Below are 23,296 nucleotides of genomic sequence, written 5' to 3' on the forward strand. Positions count from 1 at the left end.
AATTATGAAGAGTGACGGTGTATTCTACTAGAATATACTCTCGTTCTCCTAGAATACACTCTTATTATTTTATATATGAATTCATTCTGAAAGAATATTATTATTGACATTAATGACGAATTAAATTAGTTTTCATAAAAAAGAATTATAAATATGAATATCATTTAATATACATTTAATGTTTACTCAATTCTTATTGGTGCATTCTAGCACACAATAGATGTGATAAACATTTAAAACTACCGCTCTCTCTCTCTCTCTCTCTCTCTCTCTCTCTCTCTCTCTCTATATATATATATATATATATATATATATATATATACTAGGCATGTTTAAGGCCCGTGCTAAGCACGGCCCACAAAGGGTAATTTGGGTATTTCTTGTACCGTTGTCTAATATATGTTGTGCTAATAACCAAAAAAATTGAAAGTACAACGGTATAAATAGGTGGATTTTCTATGTACAATGTATGAATAAGAAATGAAGTGGAACTTTCAATGGTGCAGCTGTATATACAGATTTAAAATGAGCTACTTCACCATCCTTGATCATATGCAGACATCTGAAATACTCTTTGTTGCACTAATTGGTGCCACGAAATTGTCTTTGTACTAAAAAGATGCACCATTTTATCATTACCAACAACCATAATCAGACTACAAGATTAATTTTTCTGGGTTTTGAGAATCTTGGTTATTGGTCATGAATTCTAGAATGTGATACTTTATAGACAGTAGTGTGTAACAATGGGATCAACATGGAAAACAGAGATGCAACCTTCAATTGCTTCATAAAATTGTTCTTGTTTGTAAATATATATAAGTTTCAAACAAATAAAGCCTATCTTCTGCATATTGGAAACCACTCAAAATACCCAACTTGGATTTATCACCTGCCATGCATATATATTAAATTTAGAGAAAATCACAAAAAATGATAATAAAAAAACTAAAAAAAACGAAACAAAACCACTGTGAAATTAGGCATCAAAAAACATTATTTAGAGGAAAAACAAGAATTCAGTTGCATACTTACCTTCGAGCCTTTCGGTGATAATTTTCGAGAGCGGGGACCGACATGATAGAATCCATGGCTTTTTATTAAAACAAAAGTGATAATGATACATAGGTTATGTATAATTAAATCAATACATAACAACACATAAGAGAAAAATGTAATTAGAACCAAGGGCAGGATTTCATGGTAGGGGTGTCACGGGAAATTTTAGTAGTGTCATGCTAGGAGGACAAAAATTTCGAACATTTTTACACTACGTCCGAAAAAGTCGGGGGTTGCCGATGCCACTATAGAGACCATAGTCAAACCGCCCCTGATTAAAACCTATTTAAATGACAATTTCCTACATATTTTATAATGTCTTTTGGATGTTGCCATAAATTTTAGCATAAAGTGCTTTTCAACGATTAATACCAGCACATATGACATATGGGTGCAAAGTGCCATAAATAAACGGTTGGGGTTGTTTTTGTTAAAAAATAGTGATTAAAACAATGATACAATCTCCTTCAATAGTAAAACATGACTTAACTAAAATGTAAACAAGGCAAGCCCATGATACATCCAATTGATTACAAAAGATGTATTAACTTTTTTGCAACTAAATATATAAGGGCCAATTTCCTTTTATATTAAGTAAAAAAAACATACACTAACTTACATCAGTAAACACATGAAATTAATAGGCAAGAAATACATAATCATTTAGCGTTCTTGCAATTAGGAGAACATCCTTTAATGCATAAGAGAATGATATTGGCAAGAAATATATTCCAAACCCTGAATGTTTCTAAAGATAAACTGCAAAAAACCATAGCCGACAAACAATAACAAGAAACTTGAGTAATTTTCCACTCAAAACAAAAAGAAACCCACCAAGATCGGATAGCATTCACCTTGTTTTTTACTGAAATAAAATCATGAAACTTGAGTAATTTTCCAGGCAATTGAAATTACTTGGTCACATCTTTTTTCTCCACATTACTAAATTTCTTCAGATGGAAGGTCTTGCTAGTAAAATATTCCCAATTTCTACAATAACTTAAGGGAAAAAAATCTATCTTTTTGCTTAATTATTTCTGAACTGGGGGTTCCAATTTAACGTAAATGTCATCAGTGTTATAACAACCATTAATAATAATTTTTTGTCTAGCTCGAGCAGTGATTTTTTTTTATCATCAGACAGTGATCTACTGTCTGGAATGATGCAGGGTAAATTAGAACCGTTAATCCACATGAGAAGTTGATGTAAGATAGGGATTGGTGGTGGTACAAAGAGGAATGGGATCTTGAGTGGAACAAAAATACAAAACCTCATACTAATACGCTTCAATAGCATAAATAAATGGCCCAAAACTAATAGCCTTAAGTGTCCTTACAAAAATCTGAATCTTAATAGGGCTGAATTATCATGGGGCATTCCTCTTCGTTTATCCTGCATAAACAAACCACAACATAGGTTAAGAAGTAGGTGGCGCTGCTACTACCGTAAATGCTAAGGATAACTTATGGAAGAAATTGGAACTGAAGAATTAAAAGTTTACCTTCTGCAATAAAATCCTTGTTCTTCAAATTAAAAATCCCTAATTTCCAAAAAATCGCATTAAGATGAAGATGCCAGGCGATTTTTCTGGAGTCATTGTTAGGTTTCCTTTTCCTAAATATCAATCTAACTGCAAATCCATCAAAAAACCACTGATAACCTCCATCGACGATGTGTTTGTAAAGAGAGAAATAGGAAAGAAATTAGCGTTGTCATCAAATTCGCCGTCTCTAATCTTCCCTACAAGTGGGACAAATTCAACGTTTGAGATTGTAAGTGAATACTGAATGTTTGTGATACCGAATGTTTTTTCACTAAATTGGTGGCCACTTTGGCCACTAAATTGGTAGATGGAACGCAGGATATGTGAAGAATGTGTGATGAAACGTATATGAGGAATTGAAACACCAAACGCTATGTGATGAAGAGTTTTTGACCATAACAGAGTCCTTTGAAAAAATATTTACCGTATTCGGGTTGTTTCAAAAATATTTACTAAAATGGTATTTTTTTTTCATTTTTTTTTACTTTTCAGTTTTTTTTATTGTAAATACTTTATTTATTTTTCTTTTATTTCTTCTTTTTAATGTTATATATATATATATATATATATATATATATATATATATATATATATATATATATATTAAATAACAGCTTTTATTTTAGTTTTTTTTATTACCTTTTTTACAGTTTTTTTTAAATAACGGTTTTTTTTATCTTTTTTTTGTGTTTTTTTTAAATATCCGTTTTTCTTATACCACATTTTGACCATCAAATTTTAGCCATCATAAATTAAAAACAAAATATATTTTAAGGTACAAAAACTCTAACATTCACATACAATGTTTTTAAGGTAAAAAAAAACTCAACATAGTTTGTTACAAAAAAAAATAAAAAATAAATAAAAAACACAAAACAATTCCAACATTGTTTATTACAAAAAGAAAAACATCACAATTTGCTTGAACTTGAACTGGTAACAAATCCTTACCTGTAAAAAAAGAAAAAATAATAATAATAATAAGAGAATAATCACAACAAATACCTTAAAAATATATTTTTTTAAATTACCTTGGCATAGACGGGCATCGTTTTCGATTATGCCCCAGTTGCCTACAAATTCCACAAAGATTGACATTTCTTCCTTCTTTAATATCCATACCATTTTTTAGTCTTGTTGAACGAGGACGACCTTTTTATTTCGTAATAGTTCTAAATTTGGAAGTAATTCATTAAATGGTGATTGTGGCCAATACGCTTCATGAGGAAGCGGGGAGAACTCAGATGCCCAAGTAGCACAATAGTATTCAATCGAGTAACATTTATCAACATATTGCCAACTATTCAAAGAGAGTTTGGCACATGCACTCAAGACATGAGAACAAGGATATTTAAATGCCTCCCATTTACCACATGTGCAAGTTTTTTGTTCCAAATTAACTACTTGCACATTTCGACCTCTTTGAGTTATCAACTCAAATATACCCTTTTCTCGGTTAAAAGATCTTAAGGAATGTGCACTTGCTTTTGCCATCAAAGCTACTTGTTTTACAACAACATGTGGAGTATGTGTATCTCCATTAGCTTGAGAACTAGATCCTAAAGGACGTCTCACATCAAAATAATGCACCATTCTATAGAATGTTAGTTGCACACAAGCTGTGATTGGTAAAAAAAAAACGAGCACCTTTAAGTACACTGTTGAAAATCTCTGACAAATTTGTTGTGAGCAACCCATATCTCCTTCCACCATCATGTGCAAGTGTCCATCTATTAAGTGGATGACTCTCCAACCATTCTCGAGCACGTGGATTTAACTTCCCAATTTCTTCCATGATGTAGTTGAACTTTCGAATTTGATTCTGACTATCGGCACGATAAGCTAAAGCTTTCAATTCTGAATTACGAAACTTGTCATAAAAGTTGCTGATGAAATGTCGTAAACAATACCTTCAAAAAAAATAATGTAAGTTAATGAAGCAAGTTATTGAAATGTCATAAAAGAATACTTCAAATATATAACAATACCTATGAAAACCACGTGGCTCTAACCATGGAGATCCATGCTCATTGACAGCCTTAAGAATTCCACCATGACGATCAGATATTAGACATATGCCTTCACGGTCTTTTACCACATGATTCTTGACATGAGAAAGAAACCAATCCCAAGTATCATAAGATTCATTTTCTACAATAGCAAATGCAAGTGGCAAAATTTGATTATTACCATCAACTCCCATTGCAATCAACATCTTACCCTTGTATTTTCCATACAAGTGTGTACCATCAATGCTAATAACCGTTCGACAATAGTGAAACCCTTTGATAGAGGGAGCAAAAGCCCAAAAAACACGCCTAAATTCAACTTCATTCACATCAATCGATCTTGAAACACACCATTCAACTATAGTTCCTGGATTGAACTTTTGAAGTGCACCTAGATATTTTGGTAAAGCGACATAGACTCTTCCCAGTTTCCAAACACATGTTCGATTGCTTTTTGCTTCCCAACCCAAAGCTTCTTATATGAAGGAGTATAGCCCAATGTTTCAACTATTTCAGCTCTCAAAGCCGGAATGCTGATAGAAGGTTGCTCTTTTATAAGGTGTCTAGTTTCCATAGCAATCAAGCTCGCATCTAGGTTTGGATGGTCTTGAGAAAGCTTATAGTGTAAACAAGTGTGTGGACCGGTATATGATGTGATTTCAAAATAACCACTACGTTTACGTTTACTTGCATGAAGTCTCCATTTGCAACCAGATTGTAAGTACAACTTGCATCTTAGAGTCCAAATAGTTGGGCGTGACTCAATGACCTCAAATTGTCTATGTGTCCTAATGCTATGTATTTTGATTTCTCTAACAAGTTCCTCTTTATCCTTGAAAGAATCTTTCCCAACTCTTGCGTAAAATCATTATTACTCGTTGATTGTGTCACAATCCAATTATCATCAATAGTCAAATTTGTTCCTTCCATATTAGTAAAAGTTGAAGGCACTTCAACATTATTATCAAAAGATGCTTCCTCATCATCTTTATCTCCAATTTCATCTTCCAATATTTCATTTAACTCAATTTCATTGTCTATATTCATCACATTAGTCACAACAGCAGCTTGAGAGATTATAGAAAAAATTTTATTGTCAATCATGTCTATTATAGAATTCATCTACAAAACAAACAAAAACAAATTTTACAATTTTACTCTTAATTTTTTAACAATCATATTACATACATAGTTCAAATTGAATATATATATATATATATATATATATATATATATATATATATATATTGATTTGCATGTCATCTTCATATTTTGTGTCTTCACATTGTTTTACACACATACATACATATTTAATACCACCAACATATAATATTCAATTAGATTATCAATGGGTAGCAAAACATAAATAATGTTAAAATGAAAACATTTATGGCTATCTTTTAATAGCATTTGTGTAATTGAAAAGAAACAAAACTTTAAAAATTATCCAAAACAAGGGCATAAATGTAATTTCCAATGTAACCAAAGAGCAAAAAAGCATGGTGCTGTGATGTTTGATGCATACAGGGTTCATTGACTATGAGGTTTCACACTTAGTTACTTGAAAAGGTAGAGAAGAAAGATAATAAGGTTTTTATCTATGTTAAGAGAATTATAGAAAAAAAATTGATGATTCTCGTCTACAAATAAATGGCCAATGGAACACAGTTAACCTATTCTTGAACATGATGAAGAAGAAACATGAAAAAATGTTTCTAACAAGGCTTTTGATGAAGGGTCAAAATTTTAAGAGAATTGCCAAACATAAAAGCAGGAAAATAATCCATTACATAAGGTTAATATTCATATTTACGTACAAATTTGTCACACAATTTCATTAAAGCATAAACATCATAATACGTACAAATTTATTACTTACTTTTCAATTGTAATTTATATGTTACCAAAAGTTCCTACAATAGAAGTAACCATGCAAAAAATCAAACATCATGCTCAATTATAAACTACTATATATTTTCTTTAAATTGATTTTTTTGAATTGTAATTTCAATTATTTAACGATATATGTAAAAATAATGAAAAGCAGTAGCAATCTTGTTTTTCAAACTTCGTTGAAAGATTAGACAAAATGTCAGAATCGATTTTCACCTAAATTCACAGAATTACACAATCTTAAGGCGAAGAGTACAACTCATTAAAGCATGATTGTTCTAGATATTTATCAATTGCTCCGCTGACAAAACGATTTTCCCTAAACAACTACTACCAATAAAAGATGAATACTAACCTTATGTAAAAGTCGGAAAATAATCGCATACCTTGAATGGAGGAAGGGTGGAACCGTGGAAGAGGTTGCAGGTCTGCTCGCCGGCGACGGATGGACGAGGCTGCAGGTGGCCGGCGATGGTGGATGTGGGACAATCGACAACAACCAGAGCCCTAATTGTCGTTTACGTTTTTTTGTTTTTTCTTTTTGTTCGTCTTTCCCAAGTAATACAAAAAACGTGTTTTTTTTCTAAATAAAAATATTACTTTTCAATCTGAAGTAATACCATTATGGTAAATATTTTTGAATGAACCCCATTATGGTAAATATTTTTTCCAAAGACTCTATTATGGTTAAAAAGTCGGTGATGAATCGATACAAGACCTTTGAGGAGGCGGTGTGAAATGATGTCCATCGCGTCCTTTAGACGGTAGATTACGCGGCTTGAAGGAAGGTTTTTGTGGTACGATTGCATCGTTCAGAAAACAGGCTACGTGGCGTGAAAGAAACCTAACAAATTTGATTTTTGAGGCACGATAAAAGTAAGGTTATATATATATATATATATATATATATATATATATATATATATATATATATATATATATATATATATATATATATATATATATATATATGCATCGTTCAGAAAACAGGCTACGTGGCGTGAAAGAAACCTAACAAATTTGATTTTTGAGGCACGATAAAAGTAAGGTTTATATATATATATATATATATATATATATATATATATATATATAAAAGTGAATAACGAATGTATTATAGTAAAATCTGATGTATTTTCACTTATAAATAACGATAGCTGAAACTATAAAAAAAATTATCTTATTTTAAAATTATATCAATATCGATGTCTATTTATAGAGAATAAAAAATTATGAATTTTGATATATTTAAAATCATTTTTCGATAAAAATAAATTTTTAAAAAATAAAAAAAATAATAAAAAACGAAAAAAACTATGTTTTTATATATATTAAAGTAATCATTAACATATTTTGTTGGAAAACACGTGTGTATACCTTTCCTATTTCTGCGAGTACGATGATGGTTTTTGCAGTAAAAATAAATGAGTGGCTGAGAATGATTCTCTCATTCTCAGCCTTTTTTATTTTCTGAATTAAACATCTCTCTCTCTCTCTCTCTCTCTCTATATATATATATATATATATATATATATATATATATATATATATATATATATATATATATATATGGGCAATATGATATTTTGCAACTTATATAGACATTAGGCGAGATAAATATGATATTTTGATGTTTATATAATAAATATTTGAAATTTTACCTAAATAATCTCACGACTTGAAAAAAAACATGAAAAATTAAAACCAGTGATTTGTTAAAGATTCAACATTCAATAAAAATCATTTTTCAATAAAAATAACTTCTTAAAAAATAAAAATAAATAAATAAACGAAAAAAACTATGTTTTTGTATATATTAAGGTAATGATTAACATATTTTGTTGAAAAACACGTGTGTATAGGTCAGATATTTTTTTTGATTTATCTTACTTGTCACAAAAATATGTATTTTTCAAATTATCACAAAGGCAGATTATTAACTTCAATAAGTTAAGATCTATTCTTCAATATAATGGACCGTCTTTTTGTCTTAAGACTGAAATAAAAGATTTTTTTGGAAGACAAGGCATATTTCATTCCGAATTAAGACATAATAAACTTCCAAATTATGGAATGAATCCATGGAAAAACTGGTTAAGAGGTCATTATCAATAAGATTTATCTCAGATTACATCGTCTAGATTAATCCCCCAAAAATGGCGAAATAGAATCAACCAATGCCAGACGTCTCAAAATAAAGATTTAAAAAAATGGTATTCCTCTGAAAAAGACCAATTACTTGATTAAAAAAAAACAAAATTTGAAAGTCTATTTATTACCAAATAAAGAGGATAATTTAAAAAAAACTATAGATATGATCTTTTATCATATAAATATATTCATTCTGAAACTAAAAATAACTACTATATTTATAGATCATCATTAGAAACAAATAATAACCAAGAAAATTCCACCAGAAATAAAGAAATTTTTTTTAGCATACTCAAGAATATTCCTAGCAAGAATTATTTAGGAAAAAGCGATATTATATATATGGAAAAAAATAAAGATAGAAAATTTTTGTAAAAAATTAATAAAAATATTAAGGTTGAACCTAATAAGGACCAAATAAAGGATAAAAATAAGGACCAAAAAAAGGATAAAATTCATAATAATGATCTTTTTTATCTTCCGATTGATTCAAATTTGGAAATAACTTACAAAGAGGTATTTTTTGATTGGATGGGAATGAATGAAAAAATCTTAATCTTAAATTGCCTCATATCGAATCCGAAAGTTTTTTTCTTTCCAAAGTTTGTAAGACTTTATCATAAATATAAAGAGAAACCTTGGTTTATTCCAAGCAAATTACTTCTTTTTAATTTGAATATCACTTCCAATTTTAGTGAAAATCAAAATATCAACGGAACGCAAGAAGAGGATTTTTTTTCAAGCAAGAAGAGGATTTTTTTCAAATTTAGACCATCAAATTCAAAACTATATTTTGAATTAAATAATCAAAACAATATTGAAGAATACTTTTTAGAATCCACCGAAAAACTAAAAATATTCCTTAAAGGAGATTTTCCTTTGCAATTAAGATGGGTTGGACGTGTCAATCAATTGAATCAAAAAATAATGAATAATATCCAGATATATGGTCTACTACTTAGCCTGATAAATGTCAGAAAAATTACTATATCCTATATTCAAAGGAAAGAAATGGATCTGGGTATAATGAGTAGGAATTTAAATCTTACACAATTAATGAAAACAAGAATATTAATTCTGGAACCTGCCCGCCTATCTCTAAAAAATGAGGGACGGTTTTTTATGTATCAACTCATAAGTATTTCATTGGTTTATAAAAGTAAGTACCAAAGTAATCAAAGATACCAAAAACAAGAAAATGTTGCTAAAAATATAGACAAAAAGAATTATGATTTGCTTGTTCCTGAAAAAAATTTATCGTCTAGGCGCCGTAAAGAATTAAGAATTCTCATTTCTTTTAATTTGAATTTAAAGAATAACACTGGTGTGGATAGAAACACATTAGTTTACAACGAGAACAAGATAAAAAAAATGGAGTCAATTTTTGGATGAAAATAAAGATTTTGACATAAAAGAATGAATTAATTAAATTCAAGTTCTTTTTTTGGCCTAATTATCGATTAGAAGATTTAGCTGGTATGAATCGGTATTGGTTTGATACCAATAATGGGAGCCGCTTGAGTATGTTAAGGATATATATGTATCCATGATTAACAATTTTGAGTTTCCTAGATATTCTGTTGTTCTATCAATCAGTTATGTCCGTGATCTAAATATATCCATGTTATATGCAAGCAACCAAATGAACATATGCACTATCTTACATTCCAGTCTAGGATAGTGCAATAATAAGGAAATGACGTAGGAAAAATGTCGTATCAATTAAAGCTAGAAATTAATCAACAGAATTTTCGTACTAAACTATTTGGTATCGTCTTTTTACTATACAAATGAATTCCAAAATATGATTTATTAATTGATAAAATCAGGAGCCTATAAAAAAATTCTGATTATTGTGTATACTACATTAAAATTTCTGACATTATTATTACTGCTTAATAAAATCAATATCTGTAAAAAGGGGAGTGTGAAATTATTTTATGGTAAAAAATTCATTTATTTCAATTATTTTTCAAGAACAAGAAGAAAACAAAGAAAACAGAGGATCTGTTGAATTTCAAGTAGTAAGTTTCACCAATAAGATCCGTAAACTTACTTCACATTTGGAATTGCACAAAAAAGACTATTTATCTCAGAGAGGTCTGCGGAAAATTCTGGGAAAACGTCAACGGTTGCTGGCTTATTTGTCAAAAAAAAAATAGAGCGCGTTATAAAGAGTTAATAGGCCAGTTGAATATTCGAGAGAGAAAAACTCGTTAATTTGAAGAGTTAGTTTGAATTATCGCTTAAAGTTTGATGAACTTCTTTTCGCTTTCAGCAATTCATGGAAGAATGAATCAGGAAAAACCTATGACTGGACCAGCTACAAGAAAATACCTCATGATAGTCAATATGGGACCTCACCACCCATCAATGGATGGTGTTCTTCGACTCATTGTTACTCTAGATGGTGAAGATTTTATTGACTGTGAACCAATATTGGGTTATTTACACAGAGGTATGGAAAAAATTGCAGAAAATCGAACAATTATACAATATTTGCCTTATGTAACACGTTGGGATTATTTAGCTACTATGTTCACATAAGCAATAACTGTAAATGCACCAGAGCAATTAGGCAATATTCAAGTCCCTAAAAGGGCCAGTTATATCAGAGTCATTATGTTGGAGTTAAGTCATATAGCTTCGCATTTGTTATGGCTTGGCCCTTTTATGGAAGATATTGGGGCGCAGACTCCTTTCTTCTATATTTTTCGAGAAAGAGAATTGATATATGACCTATTCGAAGCTGCCACCGGTATGCGAATGATGCACAATTTTTTTCGTATTGGTGGAATCGCTGCTGATTTACCTCATGGGTGGATAGATAAATGTTTGGATTTTTGCGATTATTTTTTAACAGGAATTGCTGAATATCAGAAGCTTATTACACGGAATCCCATTTTTTAGAACGATTTGAAGGAGTAGGCATTATTGGTGGAGAGGAAGCAATAAATTGGGGTTTGTCGGGACCCATGCTACGGGCTTCCGGAATACAATGGGATCTTCGTAAAGTTGATCGTTATGAGTGTTACGACGAATTTGATTGGGAAGTCCAATGGCAAAACAAAGGGGATTCATTAGCTCGTTATTTAGTACGAATCAGTGAAATGACAGAATCCATAAAAATTATTCAACAGGCCCTAGAAGGAATTCCGGGAGGGCCCTATGAAAATTTAGAAATCCGCCGCTTTGATCGAGTAAAAGATACTGTATGGAATGAGTTTGACTATCGATTCATTAGTAAAAAACCTTCTCCGACTTTTGAATTGTCGAAGCAAGAACTTTATGTTGGAATAGTGTCTAAGGTTGCAACTATATTAGGCAAGTATTTGACCCGGTTGTGCATGGTCCTTTTGGGTTGCCTTCACCATAGCAACTTGATAGGATGATTTATTAAGAGAGAATAAATATTATTAATATATTATGGGAATAATATAAAGAATAATAATATTGTTATTTGATTAATATAAGTCATAGAATTAATTAGAATTAATTTGGTGACTTAAAGAGATTAATTAAATAAGAGGGTATAAACTGTCAATTGTTTGATAGTTAAACTTTAGACTGTAAATCCATATTGGATAGAGGTGGACGGATTCTAGAAGCTAGAGATAGCTTAAAATCGTCCAAGTCTATCTAAGGAATGGATTTGGATTGCTTTAAGAGAAGATTATCCAATTAGGGTTTAAGTTGTAACCCTTAAGGAGTCTACAAGTATAAATAGACCCTATGACAAAGGGAAATCGGAACTTAATCAAAAGTAGAGAACCCCTGGATGAATTCCTCCCCTCTCTCCTCTCTCTCAAATCATCCTCCTTGCTATTTGGTGTTTGTAAACCATTAGAGGAGTTACAATTGTGACTCTAGAGCTCCAAGACAACAAGATCAAACAAGAGATTCAAAGGTATGATTCTAGATCTGATTTAGTATTGATCTTATACCTAATTAGTCATTAGAAGTCTTGGATTCAAAGTATGTTTAATTAGAAAGCCTAGATCCGAGCATTAGGGTTTTGCATGCGCACATAAGAAAGTTCTTATGGCTAAAACCCATCAGCGGTATCAGAGCCTAGCTTGGTTTTCATTAAATTGTTGCTTATTTGTTTGAAACTTAACTGCAAAATTCGATTTTTGTGTTTCTGAGTCATGGACTCGGCGAGTTCCATAGTGGACTCGGCGAGTTGGCCTGACTCGGCGAGTCCCTTGGTGTACTCGGCGAGTCCAAACATCAGGAATGGCCAGATTCGGGATTTCTTCATGATTATCTTATGGAAACTTACCTTAATCATATTAGATCAATCCTAATCCGATTTTTTGATATATATGACTATAATCTTGATCTAATTAAAGATATTTATCAACTAATAAAATATTTAATTTCCTTATATGATAATTAATTAATTATTTTGATTATTTTGGTAATTATCTTGTAAGAAATCTTGAATGAATCAAATATAGATAATTAGGAAATTAATTGTTAGTTAAAATTATTTGTTATTTGATCCTCCATGTTTTAAATGTTTAAAACTTGTCCTCAAGTTTTGAAATTTATATTTTGTGATTAAAAGTTTTAATTTAGATAATTTAAATTTCAAACCCTAGATTTTAAATGGTTTAAAATACAACCCTATACTAATATAATATTACAAGAATAATATATGTATATATATATATATATATATATATATATATATATATATATATATATAACTAAAATGCTAGTCTTACCGTTAGTAGGTCTCATTCACGAAGCCGATCTATAAGGTGGGTATAAGGTTGCGGCCTATAAAATGGCGCTTAATGGGTGTACACTCACACCCACCGCTTGCTTGATCGGTGGAGGGTCGTTAGCCGAACGGGTAGGATAGGGAAACCTCATCCTCTCATTAAAAGTATAATAAGTAATACAAAGTAACTACACATTTTTAAAATTTCCCAATCTTAGTTACTTTAGGAAAAGTGAATTGATGCAATCCCATGAAATTACACTTCGCACCCTTGCTAAGAAGTTAGTGGAGCGTGTGTGGTTTACCGGCACACTAATTGGTTCTAAGCAAAGGTGGCAAAGGGTGATTCATTGTTTATCATAGTTCGATGGAGCGTGTGTGGTTTACCGGCACATCGAATAGGTGATCGTTACAATGAAGGCACCATGTGAATTTGCATGGTAATTCACACCCGCTTTGTGATCCTCGGTATCCCAGTCACAAACAAGAGGGGCATATAGAGATTTAAACATGCCATTGAATAGTTTCAATGAATCTCACCCGAACCTAGGAATTCTCAATACATTTAGGACTTAAAGTTATGTTTTTATGGTGGAGAATTAGTGAATCGTCATTCACTTACCTTCATATTATTTGCATGTTGGATTACGGCATCCCTTTTCTAATATGTAAATATTGTTTTTGGATACTAGCCCTAATTTTTCTTATTGGGTGATAATTAGGGATTCATATTCTAATCTATCTTTGTCCTTTCTATTTGTAGATGTCGAACGCAAACAACGCTGCTGCTAGTTCTTTCACATTGATGAGCCTTTGCCAAAAGGTCACTTTCGATGGAACGAACTTTAGCGAATGGATAAGATACATTCGCACCATTGCTCGCTATGAGGATAAGAAGTATGTCCTCAATGAGAAGCTCGAGAAAATCAACCCTGAAATCGCTACTCCGGCCGAAATTACCGTTTTTGAAACTCATGAGCGCGATGCAACGAAGGTACATTGCATCATGATAACCACCATGAACTCCGAATTCCAAAAGTCCTACGAGGACATGTACCCGTACGAGATGCATCAAGACTTATTGGAGAGATACCACCAAAACGCGAGACAAGAGCGTTATGAGATTTTCACTAACATGATTTCCGCTAAGATGGGTCATAGAGAGTCTCTTACCGTGCACCTGCAAAAGATGCAAAGGTATGTCGACCGCCTTCGCAAGTTAAATGTTGACTTTGGGGAAGACTTGGCGATCGACATGGTGCTTCACTCTTTGCCTCCGATGTATAATCAATTTAGGATGACCTACCACATGAACAAAGAGGAGGTCACCCTAAGCAAACTCCAAGGTCTCTTGAGGGTCGCTGAGAGCAACTTCAAAGACAAGTCTGTTGCACCAACTCCCAATCCACCCGCTGCTCCTGTCTTGGCTATTGGTCAAGGAAAGGGAAAGAAGAAGAAGGCTTCGTCTAAGAACTATCGCAAGGTTAAAGCCCGAGATGGTGCCTCTTCAAGTGGGACCAAAGTTGATCCCGCTAAGCCTTGCCCTAACCCTAAGGAGGCAGAGTGCCACCACTGCCACAAGATAGGACATTGAAAGAGAAGCTGCCCAGAATACCTGCAAGCCATCAAGGAAGGAAAGATCAAGCCATCTTTCGCAGGTATATACACAATTAAATCTAACGATTCTAATCATGCTATTTCTTGGGTTCTTGATACCGGTTGTGGTTATCACATTTGTTCTAATGTGCAGGGACTAAGAAGAAGTAGGGATGTGGAGCAAGGAAGGATCAATCTAATCATGGGGAACAGAAGATTGTCGCCTGTGACCAAGATTGGAGTGTATTCTTTAGTGCTTAGGAATAATTTGTGTTTAGATTTGAACAATTGTTGCTACTCGCCAGAAATGGCTAGAAACATCATTTCATTTCATGGTTTGTTTAGACAAGGTTTTAGATTTTCTTTTAATAATGAGAATGGTTCTATTTTGGCTTATCTAAATGGTGTCTTTTACTTTGAAGCTATACCATGTAATGGAATTTATGAAACTGTTATGATTGTTGATAACTTAGGAAATGATGTTTTAAACATAGATTCTTCCATTAGTATGGATAAAGCATCCTTGTGGCATTGTCGTCTTGGACATGTCAACAAGAAACGCATAGCCCAACTCCAAAAGGATGGAGTGTTAGAGTCATTCGACCTTAGGGAAGATGACACGTGCGAGTCTTGTTTGCTTGGAAAGATGACTAAATCACCCTTCACAAGTACTTGCGAAAGGGGTGAGGGTCTATTGGACCTGATACATACCGATGTATATGGACCGTTTAGATCAACCACGAAGGATGGGAACCGCTTCTACGTGACTTTTACCGATGACTATAGTAGATATGGGTATATCTATTTAATCAAGCAAAAGTCAGAAACCTTTGAAAAGTTCAAAGAGTTCAAGAATGAAGTGGAGAATCAATTGGGCAGGAAAATCAAGATGCTTCGATCCGATCGAGGAGGAGAGTACCTAAGTCTTGAATTCCACGATTATCTCAAGGAGTGTGGAATAGTTTCACAATTGATGCCTCCTAGGACACCGCAGTTGAATGGTGTGGCAGAAAGGCGTAATCGAACCTTATTAGATATGGTTCGCTCTATGATGAGTCGTGCTTCACTACCAATCTCTTTTTGGGGGTATGCCTTAGATACTGCCGCCCATATCCTTAACCGACTCCCTACTAAGAAGGTTGCCAAAACACCTCACGAGATGTGGACAGGGAAAGCTCCCTCGTTAGCACATATCAAGGTTTGGGGTTGCGAGGCTTTCGTAGGACGAGATACTCACGACAAGCTCAAACCTCGAAGTGAGCGATGTATTTTCATCGGCTACCCGCATAAATCCTTTGGATATCTCTTCTATAGACCGAAGGACAATGTTGTCTTTGTTGCGAGAAGAGGAGTTTTCCGAGAGCGAGAACTCATAGTCCAAGGAGATAGTGGGAGGAAAATCGAGCTTGAAGAGATTCAAGAGTCAATAGATGAAGGAACCTCTACCGCTGGCACTCAACCCGAGGAGGAAACTCCGGTTGAACCGATTGACGAGTCCTTACCTCTTAGACGTTCCGATAGAGTTAGAGTTCATCCCCAGTTTTATGGTTTTCATATTACTACCGAAGGGGACATGTATATTAGTGATGGTACAATAATAAATCTTGATGAACCTAATAGCTATAAGGAAGCCATGGCAGGCCCGGAGTCTGCAAAATGGAAAGAGGCAATGGATAGCGAGATCCAATCCATTTATGATAACCAAGTTTGGAATTTGGTTGATAATGTGCCCGGACGTAAGACCGTTGGGTGTAAATGGATCTTCAAGAAGAAGACCGACGTGGATGGAAACATACACACATATAAAGCGCAATTGGTCGCGAAGGGCTTTACTCAAACTCCCGGAGTTGACTATGATGAGACCTTCTCACCAGTTGCGAAGATAAAATCTATTAGAGTGATGCTAGCAGTTGCCGCATTTCCTGATTATGAGATTTGGCAAATGGATGTCAAGACCGTTTTCCTTAACGGAAAGTTGGCTGAGGATGTTTACATGGCTCAGCCAGAGGGGTTTGTAGATCTGAAGCATCCGAATAGAGTGTGTAAGCTTTAGAAGTCCATTTATGGACTTAAGCAAGCGTCTCGCAGATGGAATCTTTGCTTCGATGAGAAAGTCAAAGAGTTTGGATTTGTACGAAGCGAAGATGAATCATGTGTATATGTCAAAGCCAGTGGGAGTATAGTTAGCTTCCTCGTTCTATATGTCGATGACATATTACTCATAGGAAACGACATCCCAACTCTGCAGGAAGTTAAGTCCTGGCTCGGGAAGTGCTTCGCTATGAAGGACCTCGGAGAGGCTTCTTACATTTTGGGAATAAGGATAGTAAGAGAAAGAAGTAAGAGACTAATAGGACTTAGTCAGAACACTTACTTAGAGAAGGTACTAAAACGTTTTAGTATGGAAAACTCAAAGAAGGGAGAATTACCGATACAAAGTAATGCCAAGTTGAGTAAGACTCAAAGTCCGAGTACCGAAGCTGAAATAGCATAAATGAGCCGAGTACCATACGCTTCCGTAGTTGGCTCAATCATGTACGCTATGACTTGTACTCGCCCTGATGTAGCCTTCACTTTGAGCATGGTTAGTAGATATCAAGGGAACCCTGGCAGATCCCATTAGATTGTGGTGAAGAATATCCTTAAGTACCTTCGGAGGATGAAGGAATGGTTCTTAGTCCTCGGAGGGAGTGATGACTTGAAGGTGCGAGGGTATAGTGACGCCAGCTTTCAGACCGACAGAGACAACTACCGTTCGCAGTCGGGCTGGGTCTTTACCCTGAATGGAGGAGCAGTGACTTGGAAAAGTTCCAAGCAAGAAACCGTAGCTGGTTCAACGTGCAAATCAGAGTACATTGCAGCGAGCGAAGCGTCGAAGGAGGCAATATGGCTGAAGAACTTCATCGGTGATCTTGGAGTTGTACCTGCCATAAAAGAGCCCATGGAGATTTTCTGTGATAATGAAGGAGCGGTTGCCTTGACCAAGGAACCAAGGGATCATGGTAGATCACGACATATCGACAGAAAATATCATTTCATTAGACATCGTGTAGAAGAAGGACAACTCGTAGTGAAGAGGATATCATCAGAAGATAACCCAGCAGATCCGCTTACGAAGGGACTAAGTAGGGTTAAGCACTTGCAGCATGCTAGGAGTATTGGGCTGAAGGATGATATTAGCATAGATTAGATAGTATTAGAAACGTGTAATAGATAAATGTAATTAACATTTGATGATTAAATAAAGGAGTTTTATTTATGAGTAATGTTACTGTCTTATGTTAATTGTTTAACTATTGTTTCACTTTGTATGTTTTGACTTCCAGAATAATTAGGTTTATTAGGAATAATCGAATTATTCAAATTGTCCACAATCGTTCATGTGTTGGAAGTAGATATGAATGAAGATTGTCGTGAATTGGTGTGTAGATTGTCTAAATGGTATTAGACATAGAAAAGGGTTGCTGCAACGTTCATGAGTGCTTATGAACTAGTTTTGAGCATTGGAACAAACCCACGCTTGCTGGAATCATCTTATGGAATATGATATAAAAGGGTGATCGCAAGACGATAATATCATATAGTCTTAAAACCTAGATATATGGTTTGTTATTTGTTAATTGATTGTACATTGATAATGCGAAAACGCATCAGTAACTCGGTGTTTTAAAACGCATTGTTGTGTATAGTTGGTTAATGAATAAGCAAATGCATATAAGTCGAAGTTTATCTGTAACTTTTATCTAAGAAGGTAAAAGCGATATCTCGGCCGCTCGATGATTTGATTTGACTTATGTGTCAGGCCCCGTCAGAACTGAATTGATGTGTTTGATTAAGTTCTATGTCAAATAAATCAGAGATCGAGAAACCTAAATGCTTGACTAATCATTCCATAGAATTGTCAGCGTGATATCTAACAGAGGACTCTACGACCCCTTATCTAAAGGACAAGATTGATTAGATCAGAGTTTGACAGCATCTTTGAGAGCTACGATTGCAAACCGAATTGTACTTGTGCATATAGTTACTAGACTTATCCAAGTGGGAGACTGTTGGAATAGTGTCTAAGGCTGCAACTATATTAGGCAAGTATTTGACCCGGTTGTGCATGGTCCTTTTGGGTTGCCTTCACCATAGCAACTTGATAGGATGATTTATTAAGAGAGAATAAATATTATTAATATATTATGGGGATAATATAAAGAATAATAATATTGTTATTTGATTAATATAAGTCACAGAATTAATTAGAATTAATTTGGTGACTTAAAGAGATTAATTAAATAAGAGGGTATAAACTGTTAATTGTTTGATAGTTAAACTTTAGACTGTAAATCCATATTGGATAGAGGTGGACGGATTCTAGAAGCTAGAGATAGCTTAAAATCATCCAAGTCTATCTAAGGAATGGATTTGGATTGCTTTAAGAGAAGATTATTATAACAGCCCGGATTCCCAGGTATTATTTATTCTTCTTAATTTTGGTGTTTTGTGAGGAGACTCGGCGAGTTGGAGCTCAAACTCGCCGAGTATGATCGCGGCTTGGGAAAGGGTTCGCGTCCGGACTCGGCGAGTCCATGCTGTTTAATGAAACCATAAATTTTAGGGTATGAGACCTATTTAAAGGGGCTTATGGCCGTCATTTGCGGCCACCAACCCCAGAGAGAACCCTAAAAGAGTCCTTGAGCGTTTTGTGAGAGAAAAGAGGAAGATCCTTGATTACTTATGGGTGATTTTGCATATAGAAGAGGATCAAAGAAAGAGGAGACCAAAGGAGGTGCTAATCCAATGATTCCTGAGTCCAGAGACTTAATTTGAGGTAACCATTCGTTCCTTTCTCAGCCCTTGGTGTAAATCTTAGAGTTAGGGCTTCTTTGTGGAATGATTCATGGAGTAATTGACCTCTTTTTGTGTTGATGCTTTAGATCTGGACCCAAAGAGGTCCAGAGACTCTTTTCCCTCAAGCTTTATGAGTGTTAATGGAGGCCATGAGCTTAGAATAGCATTCTAGAGACCATATCATCAAATAAGGCCTTTGGACCTTTGCATGAGCACCAAGATTGTAACTTTACGTGATAAATGTGCTTGGAAGGACTGGATCTATGAGTTACTAGAACGGATCTGACCTCAGGAGTGAGTTTGAGTTCATGCATGGCTTAGACTCGTCGAGTCCGAAGAACAGACTCGGCGAGTAGCATGAAGATTGTCCATAACCACTCAGTGAGTGGTCTTACCGAGTTAAGGGTTGACTCAGTGAGTCAGGGAGAGTCAGAGAGGGTTGACAGGTGGACTGAGTCAAGCTGGAACTCGCCGAGTTGTTCTTGAGACTCGGCGAGTTGAGTCGTGGTGGCCCCACGATTCATGCCAGGTGGAACTCGTCGAGTCAGGGAAGTACTCGACGTGTCAAGAGAGGATCCTAGGGAGTCAGTGAACACGTATAGACTCGCCGAGTCGCTCTAGTGCACTGCCGAGTCCGGTCAAAGTTGACCGTTGACCGTTGACCAGTGTTGACTTGATAGGGGTAGTCAACCTTAGTTTTGAAAGTGTTAATTAGAGATATATTGTGTTATAGGAGGATTATAGCTCGGAGGATCGAGCGCGAGTGATTTCCGAGATTTGCGAGTTATCGAGATACGCGAGGTGAGTCTTCTCACTATACTTTACCTTGAGTAGGTAACCAGAGTTATTTGACAGAGTATTTGTATGCTATGTGTTGTACTGCATTATTTCTATGTGATTTATGTTGTGCATGTTTACAGAGTTAGAACCGGAAGGTTCACAGAGTTAGAACCAGAGGGTTCGTAGAGTAGGGTCCACGGACCCACAGAGTTATAGCCTCGAGTGACTAATATGTGTATGCGTGGTATTTTGGGGAACTCACTAAGATTCGTGCTTACAGTGTTTTGTGTTATGTGTTTCAGGTTTCTCTCAGGATCACGGGACGGCACCGGCTCGATTGTACACACCAGAGAAAGAGTCATGTTTTGAGGATCCTGGTTTATTATGCAAGTGAAAATGGAGTTATGTTTTGTAATTCGATTATGAATGAGATTTTAAGCAAAGTATTTTAAGAATTAAACGATTATTTTTAAATGAAAAATTGTTTTGAAATTTTCGGCGTTACAATTATCCAATTAGGGTTTAAGTTGTAACCCTTAAGGAGTCTACAAGTATAAATAGACCCTATGGCAAAGGGAAATCGGAACTTGATCAAAAGTAGAGAACCCCTGGCCGAATTCCTCCCCTCTCCTCTCTCTCAAATCATCCTCCTTGCTATTTGGTGTTTGTAAGCCATTAGAGGAGTTACAATTGTGACTCTAGAGCTCCAAGACAACAAGATCAAACAAGAGATTCAAAGGTATGATTCTAGATATGATTTAGTATTGATCTTATACCTAATTAGTCATTAGAAGTCTTGGATTCAAAGTATGTTTAATTAGAAAGCCTAGATCCGAGCATTAGGGTTTTGCATGCGCACATAGGAAAGTTCTTATGGCTAAAACCCATCACTTTATGCGAGAGTCGAAGCACCAAAGGGAGAATTGGGAATTTTTCTGATAGGAGATAAGGGTGTTTTTCCTTGGCGCTATAAAATTCACCCACCGGGGTTTATTAATTTGCAAATTCTTCCTCAGTTAGTTAAAAGAATGAAATTGGCTGATATTATGACGATACTAGGTAGTATAGATATCATTATGGGAGAAGTTGATCGTTAAAATGATAATTGATACAACAGAAGTACAAGCTATCAATTCTTTTTCTATATTGGAATCCTTAAAAGAGGTCTATGGGATCATATGGATGCTTATTCCTATTTTTACTCTTGTATTAGGAATCACAATAGGTGTACTAGTAATTGTTTGGTTAGAAAGAGAAATATCTGCGGGTATACAACAACGTATTGGTCCTGAATACGCAGGACCTTTGGGAATTCTCCAAGCTCTAGCAGATGGTACCAAATTACTTTTCAAAGAGAATCTTCTTCCATCTAGAGGAGATACTCGTTTATTCAGTATTGGACCATCTATAGCAGTTATATCCATTTTATTAAGTTATTTAGTAATTCCTTTTAGTTATCACCTTGTTCTATCCGATCTCAGTATCGGTGTTTTTTTATGGATTGCTATTTCAAGCATTGCTCCTGTTGGCCTTCTTATGTCAGGATATGGCTCAAATAATAAATATTCTTTTTTAGGTGGTCTACGAGCTGCTGCTCAATCAATTAGTTACGAAATACCATTAACTCTATGTGTGTTATCAATATCTCTACGTGTGATTCGTTAAGACATAAATTGCCCCCTACTTCTTTTCTTTCTAGGAAAGAAGTTTTATGATTTGAATATCTATTTTCGTTTTTTATTCATTATTCGGGGGTTGATGAAGAAAACCAGATAGTTATATGAGTGAAAGAAATGGCTTATCAATTTGCAGTAAAAGATTGAATCTCATTTCCTATGTACAAGAGTTAAGAAAAGTAAACATAAGTATTAGAGACTGTTTACCCCAAGATTAATTGATTAGTGATCATAACTTGACGTGGGTTCAAAAGATCAACTTTATGGGGTTTTTACTATCTATTACCATATGTATTACCCTAAAGTAGATTGATAAAAATGAGTGGATAGCTAGGAACACTAAGGTACACAAAGGATTCGTAATAGAGATTATGTAAGTCTATTTTTCTCTGGATAAAAAGAATTCTAATTGGGGCTTTAAATTGGTAGAAATGATCAAGGAGTACTTCCCACGATTCCGATCCAGAGTATACTTCTATTCTCCGATTAAGTAAATAACTATCAAGAACGAAGTAATCCTTTAACTTTGTTTAACGTCCCCCTTTTTGAGAAACGAGAATAGGAACGAAAAAAATCGAAAAACTTAATGGAATTACACTAGAAAAAAATATCTTTTTTCTTTCTCTATATAGAGATAGAATGCTTGTCATAATTCGTGAACTAATGCAACGTCTAATTTGATTTCGTAATTAAAAACGTTAGGTTAAAACATTTATGGATATTGCTACAAGAAACATTTTATTCAAGGATTAAGTTATTACTCAACAAAGAAGAATTTAAATTATTAAAAGATAAGATGAATTCAGAAACACTTTATTATAAATATAGCAAACAGAATTCCAGTGTCTAATGGGGACCTTACAATGGATTTGATTTTCTCTCTATATATCCTACAAACATATCAAGAAAAATAATAATGGACGGGTCCTTAGATTTATTTGTGACTTTTGAGGAGCCGTATGAGATGAAAATCTCATGTACGGTTCTGGAATAGGGATGGGAACAGTGATGTTATCATCC

The 23,296-nt window shown here is 34.2% G+C and overlaps 3 protein-coding genes and 1 long non-coding RNA gene across 4 annotated transcripts; 2 read left to right on the forward strand and 2 right to left on the reverse strand.

Moving 5' to 3' along the window:
- Positions 1-423: 423 nt before the first annotated feature.
- On the reverse strand, positions 424-2,991 carry LOC111915147 (uncharacterized). Its single transcript, XR_002858078.3, has 2 exons — positions 2,562-2,991; positions 424-2,452 (listed from the first exon to the last, which is right to left on the reverse strand). It is a non-coding gene; the product is annotated as an uncharacterized LOC111915147 (long non-coding RNA).
- A 740-nt stretch (positions 2,992-3,731) lies between these two features.
- On the reverse strand, positions 3,732-5,186 carry LOC111915124 (uncharacterized). Its single transcript, XM_052766021.1, has 4 exons — positions 5,032-5,186; positions 4,592-4,921; positions 4,251-4,513; positions 3,732-4,162 (listed from the first exon to the last, which is right to left on the reverse strand). The coding sequence occupies exons 1-4, from the start codon at positions 5,184-5,186 to the stop codon at positions 3,732-3,734; spliced, it is 1,179 nt and encodes a 392-aa protein (XP_052621981.1).
- A 5,822-nt stretch (positions 5,187-11,008) lies between these two features.
- Positions 11,009-11,566, forward strand: LOC128127529 (NAD(P)H-quinone oxidoreductase subunit H, chloroplastic-like). The gene is made up of 2 exons (XM_052766022.1): positions 11,009-11,114; positions 11,226-11,566. Exons 1-2 carry the CDS (start codon positions 11,009-11,011, stop codon positions 11,564-11,566), a joined length of 447 nt encoding a protein of 148 aa, XP_052621982.1.
- A 10,009-nt stretch (positions 11,567-21,575) lies between these two features.
- Positions 21,576-22,826, forward strand: LOC128128145 (NAD(P)H-quinone oxidoreductase subunit 1, chloroplastic-like). Its single transcript, XM_052767000.1, has one exon. The coding sequence runs from the start codon at positions 21,699-21,701 to the stop codon at positions 22,263-22,265; it is 567 nt and encodes a 188-aa protein (XP_052622960.1). The 5' UTR covers positions 21,576-21,698; the 3' UTR covers positions 22,266-22,826.
- The last annotated feature ends 470 nt before the right edge of the window (positions 22,827-23,296 follow it).

This window comes from Lactuca sativa, chromosome 8 (assembly GCF_002870075.4).
Source record: "Lactuca sativa cultivar Salinas chromosome 8, Lsat_Salinas_v11, whole genome shotgun sequence".
NCBI lineage: Eukaryota > Viridiplantae > Streptophyta > Magnoliopsida > Asterales > Asteraceae > Lactuca > Lactuca sativa.

Bases quoted from the DNA above. Each gene is read 5' to 3' on its own strand.
- LOC111915124 (XM_052766021.1), bottom strand. From the start codon at position 5,186: ATGGAAACTAGACACCTTATAAAAGAGCAACCTTCTATCAGCATTCCG. The intron at 4,922-5,031 runs GTCTATGTCGCT...AGTTGAATTTAG, and splicing joins GTGTTTGGAAACTGGGAAGA to GCGTGTTTTTTGGGCTTTTG. The intron at 4,163-4,250 runs GTGCTCGTTTTT...GACGTCCTTTAG, and splicing joins TTTCAACAGTGTACTTAAAG to GATCTAGTTCTCAAGCTAAT.
- LOC128127529 (XM_052766022.1), top strand. From the start codon at position 11,009: ATGGGACCTCACCACCCATCAATGGATGGTGTTCTTCGACTCATTGTT. The intron at 11,115-11,225 runs GTATGGAAAAAA...TAAATGCACCAG, and splicing joins ATTGGGTTATTTACACAGAG to AGCAATTAGGCAATATTCAA.
- LOC128128145 (XM_052767000.1), top strand. From the start codon at position 21,699: ATGATAATTGATACAACAGAAGTACAAGCTATCAATTCTTTTTCTATA.